Source organism: Myotis davidii, unplaced genomic scaffold (genome assembly GCF_000327345.1).
Source record: "Myotis davidii unplaced genomic scaffold, ASM32734v1 scaffold243, whole genome shotgun sequence".
Taxonomy (NCBI): Eukaryota; Metazoa; Chordata; class Mammalia; order Chiroptera; family Vespertilionidae; genus Myotis; species Myotis davidii.
This window is the reverse complement of record NW_006295183.1, coordinates 527128-535974: the sequence shown is the minus strand read 5'-3', so window position 1 is coordinate 535974 and position 8847 is coordinate 527128. Positions and strand designations below refer to the sequence as shown.

The following is an 8847-nucleotide window of genomic DNA, read 5'->3' as shown; positions in this document are numbered from 1 at the left end:
TTTTTTTTTTTTAACTCCCTTCTAATAACTAGATTCCCAACACAATGACGAATTTTATTTATTTATTTACTTAGTTAGTTAGTTAATCCTTGCCTGAGGATATTTTTCCATTGTTGTTGTTTTTTTTTTAGGGAGAGTGGAAGACAGAGGGAAAGGCAGAGAGAAACATAAATCGATGTGAGAGAAACACATCGATTGGTTGCCTCCTGCACAAGCCCCAACCGGGGCCGGGGCTGGGAAGGAGCCTGCAACCAAGGGATGTGCCCTTGACTGGAATGGAACCCAGGAGGCCGACGCTCTATCCACTGAGACAAACCGGCTAGAGCTGGAAATAGGGCTTTGAAAACCCAAGGATATAATTTCACAGTAATAAAAATCACTCATCCTTCTGTGCAAGTCTCAGAAAATTCTTTTTCTTGAGATATCATAAGGACCTCACCCAGACACTCAGTGGGGAAAGAGATACTTCACTTTCATCGTTAACACTTTGAATGTACCTATGATGGCCAATTTCTACCATAAATGTCCAAAATTTTAATTAGTCCAGTCCCTCGGCCAGTCAGTGCTTGTTTTCATGCCTCTTCTCTGTGAGCTATTTGGAACTTAAGTAGGGACATAAGTATTTTCTGAGATCTAGGTTGATGCTTCCCAAGTGGTAGTTAATCCTAAATCCCAGACCCATCCCCTATGAAAGAATGTATTTTAACATTCGTTTGAATGGAGCAGGGATCCCAATTTGCATAACCTTTTGTGGCTTGGTATTAGGAGATGTAAGCCAGAGTGAACTGGGAATGCCTGCTTCCTAAAGGATTTCAAGTTTAAATTTCTTTAAAATGTTACTCTAGTTAAACAAAACACAGTTGACCCTCAAAGCCACCAGTTTTCCACACAAGTAGTAGGACTAAAAGTAGATCTGTTTTCCAAGTGTGAAGAAGAGAGTGTAATCCACTTTTTTTGTTGTTTGCTTTAATCCAGAAAGAAACCAAAGTTATGTAGGCATTTTGCAAGAAGAAATCTTTAGAGAACCTAAGCAATCAAAAGATGTATAATCTATAGCTTGAAGTGAAGGGAGGAAGGAAGGGAGGGAGGGAGGGGCCAAAAATAGGACCTTCGGAAAATATAGCTACTTGGAATTAGTATCAGAGAAAGGTGGCACCAAGTCATTGTTTATAAATAAAGTTGTTAATTTAAATAATGATTTTATCACATAATCTCACTCATAGAGAATCTAATTAACTGATGAACGGAGTGGATCCGGTAAAGTTGTTAATTTAAATAATGATTTTATCACATGATCTCACTCATAGAGAATCTAATTAACAAAATAAACTGATGAACGGAGTGGATCCGGAAGCATGGAACAGAGTCTTGGAGGGAAGGCGGAGGAGGGTGGATGGGTAGGAGGTAATCATCCAAAGATCTTGTATTCATATATGCATAACCCATGGACACAGACATTGGGGTGGTGAGGGTGGGTGGCCGGGGGGATGTTGAGGGTCAATGCGGGGAAAGAGGGACATACATAATACTTTCAACAATAAAGGTAAATAAATAAATAATTCTAAGGCATTATGAAAAACTTGTTCATTTTCCCTGAGAATGGAAAGTGTTACTGCATTATAGAAACATTTACATCCATTTTTTAAAATTCACTATTAAAATGTGTACTTCATGCCGAAACCGGTTAGGCTCAGTGGATAGAGCGTCGGCCTGCGGACTGAAAGGTCCCAGGTTCGATTCTGGTTGAGGGCATGTACCTTGGTTGCGGGCACATCCGCGGTGGGAGATGTGCAGGAGGCAGCTGATCAATGTTTCTCTCTCATCGATGTTTCTAACTCTCTATCTCTCTCCCTTCCTCTCTGTAAAAAATCAATAAAATATATATTTTTTTAAAAATGTGTACTTCATGTATGCTTCAGTTATTTAGTTATTGAGAAGATTGTCCAAATTGGAATTCTGATGTCTCAATGATGATCTAGATATTTTCTTTTTTTAAAAATATATTTTATTGATTTTTTACAGAGAGGAAGGGAGAGAGATAGAGAGTTAGAAACATCGATGAGAGAGAAACATTGATCAGCTGCCTCCTGCACATCTCCCACTGGGGATGTGCCCGCAACCCAGGCACATGCCCTTGACCGGCATCGAACCTGGGACCCTTCAGTCCGTAGGCCGACGCTCTATCCACTGAGCCAAACCAGTTCCGGCTAGATATTTTCTTGATGAAAGGGCTACTTGGTGTTTGTCTTTTAGAAACATGTCCTCTTTTCTTTTTTTTAAATATATTTTTATTGATTTCAGAAAGGAAGGGAGAGGGAGAAAGAGAGAGAGAAACATAAATGATGAGAGAGAATCATTGATCAGCTGCCTCCTTCAACCCTGGCAGGTGCCCTTGACCGGAATCGAACCCGGGACCTTTCAGTCTACAGGTTGATGCTCTATCCACTGAGCTAAACTGGCGAGGCCGAAACATGTCTTTTTTAAATTGTGCAACATAAATACACATCTTTGGATTTAATTTGTCTTTTATAATTATATTAGATTTATCTATTTTAATAGTTATAGGGAAGAAATGTATTAAAAACTTAAGCTAAAAAGAGAAAAGTTGGATGAGATGAATGTATTGAAGTCATATGAAGTTGCAGGCATTAATTTCTCTTTATGAGTTGGTTTCTTTATAGTTGGAATTTTAGAAAATAATTTAGAAATCACATAAACCTAATGAATCTGTTTTGTTTTCTAAATAATGTAGTTTTTTTTTGGTGGATATTGCTACCATTGTCTTGAATTATAAGAGGCCAGGGTTTGCTTCTCTTTATTTTCATTTTTAGCTTGAATTTGACATTTATGTATGAAAAATTGTAAACTAATATTTTGCTTCTTCTCAACTCTTAAAACAGCCCAGCGATCTGCTCAAGAACTTCCTCATATTGAGAAGTACAGTATCAACAGTTGTTCTGTAAATGGAGGTCATGAAATGATTGTGACTGGATCTAATTTTCTTCCAGAATCGAAAATCATTTTTCTTGAAAAAGGACAAGGTAAATAATATAAGATTTGAGTTGATTGACCTCAGACTGAGAGGCAAAAGGGTGAAATGAATTACTCATATGTTTCACTGACATTAAACACAAAATAGTTTTTTTAAAGCTACAGGTATCATTTTATGCAGATTTTATTGTAAATCAAATGTTTATTAAATTTTCATATAAATGTTAAGTTTTTCTTTAAAGATGTTTCAAAAGTAGAAGAATGCCCTAGTAGTTTTACTCCTAGTTTTATATATGTACTCAAGAGAATTGAAAGCATATGTCACACAGAAATTTGGACATAAATGCTTATAGCAGCATTATTCATAATAGCCAAAAAATGGAAACAACCAGTGCTCATCAACTTATAAATGGATAAACCTGTGGTATATTCATACAATGATGGAATATTATTCAGCCATTAAAAAGAATAAAGTACTGATTCATGCTACAACATTGATGAACCTTGAAAATATTGTGTTAAGTGAAAGAAGCCAGTACAGAATATCCAGAATAAGCAATTTATAGAGACTGGAAAGTAGATTAGTGGTTGTAAGAGGTTGGAGGGAGGTGTCAGTTGGGAGTAACTAATGGGCATGGGGTTTCTAAAATTAGAGGTGATGGTTGTAGAGCTTTGTGAATATAAAAACCTCTGGATTGTATATTTTAAAAGGGTGAATTTTATGTACACTTTCATGATTATATCTTTACTAGTAGCCCTGCACACGAATCCATGCACCAGTAGGTTGCTGCCACCCTCCTGTAGCTCTCTGCCCACTACCCCACCGTCCTGTAGCTCCCCCCATCCCGCCTCATAGCTTGTTGCCCTGCACTATCCTGTAGCTCTCTGCCACCCACTTGTAGCCAGTAGGTCACTGCTGCCCTCCTGTAGCTCCCCCCTGATGCTCAACTAACTGAGTCACTCCCTCCCCCCTCCTCCCTCACCCCCTCATAGCTTGTTGCCCTGCCCTCTCCTATAGCTCTCTGCCACCCGCTTGTATCCAGTAGGTTGCTGCTGTCCTCCTGTAGCTACCCCTGCCCTCCTCTTCCCTCCCCCGTCCTCCCTTGCCCCCTCATAGCTTGCTGCCCTGCCCCCTCTTATAGCTCTCCGCAGCCCACCCTCCTGCTGATCCATGATCTGGTCTCCATGATCTGGTCATGACACCCTTGGTCATTATGCCTCAGGGTGTAATGGTTAATTAGCATATTCCTCTCTTACTATATAGGATTTTTATTTATTTATTTTTAGAGAGAGAGAGAGAGAGAGAAACATTGATTTGTTGTTCCACTTATTTATGCATTCTTTGGTTGTTTCTTGTATGTGCCTTGACTGGAAATCAAACCAGCAACCTTTCGGTGCACAGGATGATGCTCAACTAACTGAGTCACTCTGGCTAGGCAAGAGGTTTTGATTTAAATTGAATCATGTTACATGGTGGCAGTTAACTGAGATTGCAGTTGTGAACATGTAACTCCCGTTCTGAAAGCACCTTATGTGATCTCTTCATTTTTCAGGCTCCTAATGTGGCATTCAGGCCACAATCTGTTGCCGATCTTTCTAGCTTCATTTTTTACTGCTCCTTGCCTTAGACTTTGTACTCCACCAACACAGCTGCTTATGGTTCCCTGTATCTTGTGGTTTCTTGTCACCTAGCTTTTGCTCTTTGGCCTAGACTACCCTCCTCTTCACCCCCTCTCCCCCACACACACACATCATCTGAATTCCACCTTATATTTAAACCTTAATTCAAGAGCTCTTCAGGAAGCCTTTCTTGTCCCATATTTCCACCCCAAGTCTAGGATAAGGACCCTGACCTTGGTACTCTTGGTACTTCCAGAATGCATTTTTATTAGTGTAACCACCACATTTTCTTATAGTGAACTATTTGTATTTGCCTTTTATCCACAGACTGAAGACAGGGTATCCTATCTCCATTGTCTCAATAACCCAAAGTACCTGGCACAGGAACCCAGCAAATGATAGCTGAACTGAGCTATAGTTTTAAGTAGGCGTAGGATTTGTCTGTAGTGTCTCTTGTGCACAAAGATAGCCATTACCTAGTTACTGGACTGGAAAATGATAATCACAATCTGGAAGGCATTTGATTAAGTCTCTCCTAATATCTTCATAGACCAGATGAAGTCATGCTGGATATGAAGATATTTGTATAGGTTAGTCACTGAGTAAATGCCCATGACATAAGAAGAATGCTTTAGAACAGCTGTTCATCAGATTGGAGTGAGAGCACTAGTAGTAGGTGGGGCTCTCCCCAGGTGAACAAGTCACTTTGGATGAAAGGACAGAAAATATGCTGGCCACATCTTCAGGTGACATAAATCTGGAAAGTATAGAAACCTATTTTAGAAGACCATCAGTACCTAAAAAGATCTTGACAAACCAAGCGATCTAAGGAAATGAAGTCTGGTAGGGAGAAATTAATGTAACAAAGGTTGGGGAAGAACCCCAGATATGCACGTGCAGTGTGGGAGCTTGAGCTTGGCAATAGGAAATGCGGCAGATTGAGGGACACTTGCTGACTAAGTAAGTGTAAGAGAACATGGTGCAGCTGCCTCAGAAAACTTACTAACTCTCCCTACATAAGGTTGGCAAGAGCCTTGTTACTGTCTACAGTGCTGGGTCATTTCTCCCTTGGACTATTCAGTCCTGGGCCTGTGCATTTGGAGGGAGCTGGTCACATTGGAGGAATGTTCAAAGAAGAGTGATCAAAAAGCTGAACTGTTGTATAAGGGATAGATGCAGAATTAGGGATGCTAACCAGGAGAAGAGACACAGGCAAACATAGCTGCTTTTTTTTTTTAATATATTTTATTGATTTTTCACAGAGAGGAAGGGAGAGAGATAGAGAGCTAGAAACATCGATGGGAGAGAAACATCGATCAGCCGCCTCCTGCACATCTCCTACTGGGGATGTGCCCGCAACCCAGGCACATGCCCCTGACCGGAATCGAACCTGGGACCCTTCAGTCCGCAGGCTGACGCTCCATCCACTGAGCCAAACCGGTTTCGGCCATAGCTGCTTTTAAACATCTGAAATCTTGTCTCACAGAGAAGCACTCAAGATTGGTTGGGTTGGGTTGGATATTGTAGAGATAGATTTAATCTATCACAAAGAGCTTTCCAGTAGCAAAGATTTATTATCCAAAGATGAAATGGGTTACTTGGTGAGAGTGAATTTTCCGTTAGTTAAGGCATACATGCAGAAGTTGGCCTCTTGGTGAAGATGCTCTCACAGGATTTTCAGATATCACTTAGTAGAATAAACTCTCTGCAGCCTGCTAACTCAGGAAGCCCAAGATCTTTCTTCCCATAGGTACACATTTTATATCCATAATGGAAGTTAGTGAGAAGCAGATTCCCTTTGCCAATAAATTTGTGATAGTAAATACATTAGATTTTGTTTATTATATGTTTTGTGACTTGAATTACTTTTAACTGTAAATTGTTTCTTTCAACAGATGGACGACCTCAATGGGAGGTAGAAGGGAAAATAATCAGGGAAAAATGTCAAGGGGTAAGAAATTTACCTTATTTCTTTAGAAATATTTTAGAAGCTTAATGAGAAAATTGGATAATGCTGCTTATGGTATAGATGAGAAGTCTTTTATCTGTTAAGTAATAGAAAAGTAAATATTTAGAAATTTGGGTCTGAGCTAGATACTTTCTGATATTAAAGTTAAAGTTCAGGCAAGAGAATTGGTGTCTTCCCCTTTTTTGTGTATAGGAAAAGTAAAATTAGAAATGAAAAATTATTAGAAGTTTGTTAGTGAAGTTACATTGATTTATTTCTCTGAATTCAGTATTAGTGAAGAAATAAAACAAATTCAGTAAAGACTATGTATGGTGGGCAAAATTTAGGAGGAAGACAAGCCCTCATTGGGTTTGTGTATTTAGCACACTATTCCCAACTGCTCAGCATCAAGACATTCAAGATTCAACACATAGCTGTGGTTCCTTCCTGGTTGGAATAGCGACAGAATCTTCTCTGGGATAGAGAATACCACTTCTCACAGTGCTCTCTCTCCAAAGACCTTCAAGAAATTAGGTTAAGGATAGCATTGGTTTGGAGCCAAAGGTTTCACTCTGCTTGTGTAAAATTCTTTTTTATAGGGATATAAGTTTTGTGTATTGCCAATTTAAAACATTTTGAATATAAAATTTAAGATAAGAAAACTAAACTATAATATAACTTGGGAAATAGTAAACTTGATTAAAAACCAGAATGGGCCCTGGCCAGTGTTGGTCAATGGTTAGAGTGTTGGCCCAAACGCTGAAGGGTCACAGGTTTGATTTTTGGTCAGGGGCACCTACCTAGGTTGCAGGTTCGATCCCTAGCCCCAATTGGGGCACATGCAGGAGGCAACCATTTCATGTGTCTCTCTCACCTTGATGCGTCTCTCTCATCATCGATCCTTACTCTCTCTCTCCCCCCTTCCTCCCTCCCTCCATCCCTCCTTTTTACCCTCTCTCTCTAAAAATCAGTGGGAAAAAATATCCTCAGGTGAGGATTAACAAATAAACAAGAAAAGAATAGAATAGGTCTTAGTCGGGCAGCTCAGTTGGTTGGAGCATCATCCTGTACACCAAAAGGCTGCAGATTCAATTCCTGGTCAGAGCACATCTCTAGGTTGCAGGTTCAATCCCCAGTCAAGGCACATACTAGTACAGGAGGCAACCGTCCATGTTTCTCTCACATCAATGTTTCTATTACTTCGATGTTTCTCTCTCCCTCTCTCTCTAAAAATCAATAAAACATATCCTCAGGTGAAGATTACAAAACAAAAAAAAACAGAACAGGCTTCCAGTTAAGATGTATAGTAACATATAATATTCAGTAGAACAAAGTATTTCACTGCACAGTATGTAAGACTTTTTATTTCTGCTACAACTAGAAACCAAATTGGGTCAGTGAAAAACAATTTTTCCTATAATGGTTTACTTTAAAGAGCTTATCTCTTTAAAGTGAAGTATCCATAGAATAAATCTCCAGACCTGATCAGCTGATGCAGAATGATCTGTGGTGGAAGGGCTTGGGTAGATAACACTCAGGAGTGTTGCTGAGCTTAGCGGGTGCATTTCATTTTTAGTTCTGAAGGTAACACAATCTTGCTCTCCATGCTCCTTAGGCTCACATTGTCCTTGAAGTTCCTCCATATCATAACCCAGCAGTTACAGCTGCAGTGCAGGTGCACTTTTATCTTTGCAATGGCAAGAGGAAAAAAAGCCAGTCTCAACGTTTTACTTACACACCAGGTAAGAGGAGTTGTGATGGATTGCTACAGATCTTTCTTTCATAATGAAGAAATAGTTATCCAGTGAATTCTATATTAGGATGTTCAGGGGAAGGTGGTTTGTAATCAATAAAAATCCCAACATATGCCGAAACCGGTTTGGCTCAGTGGATAGAGCGTCGGCCTGTGGACTGAGGGGTCCCGGGTTCGATTCCGGTCAAGGGCATGTACCTGGGTTGCGGGCACATCCCCGGTGGGAGATGTGCAGGAGGCGGTTGATCGATGTTTCTCTCCCATCAATGTTTCTAACTCTCTATCTCTCTCCCTTCCTCTCTGTAAAAATCAATAAAATATATATTAAAAAAAATAAAATAAAAAAAAATCCCAACATATGTCTAATCTCTAAAACTTGTGTTGACCTAAAATATTAGATGTGATATCAATTGCTATTTTGTAGTCATTTTTATAAGGAAATTAGAAGTTTGAATATAGATTTGAAGTCTGTTTTTCAAAAGCTACCAAAATCACCAGTACTACAGGAAGGGCAGGTGTTTGTGAATACGTGTGA

The 8847-nt window shown here is 39.6% G+C and overlaps 1 protein-coding gene across 1 annotated transcript in view; it reads left to right on the top strand.

Moving 5' to 3' along the window:
• Positions 1-8847, top strand: part of NFATC3 (nuclear factor of activated T-cells, cytoplasmic, calcineurin-dependent 3) — a 67547-nt gene that overhangs the window by 56058 nt on the left and 2642 nt on the right. Inside the window, exons 6-8 of the mRNA XM_015567813.1 lie at positions 2901-3041; positions 6507-6562; positions 8175-8301. Of these exons, the coding sequence (XP_015423299.1) occupies positions 2901-3041; positions 6507-6562; positions 8175-8301 (324 nt within the window). The remainder of the gene's footprint in view (positions 1-2900; positions 3042-6506; positions 6563-8174; positions 8302-8847) is intronic.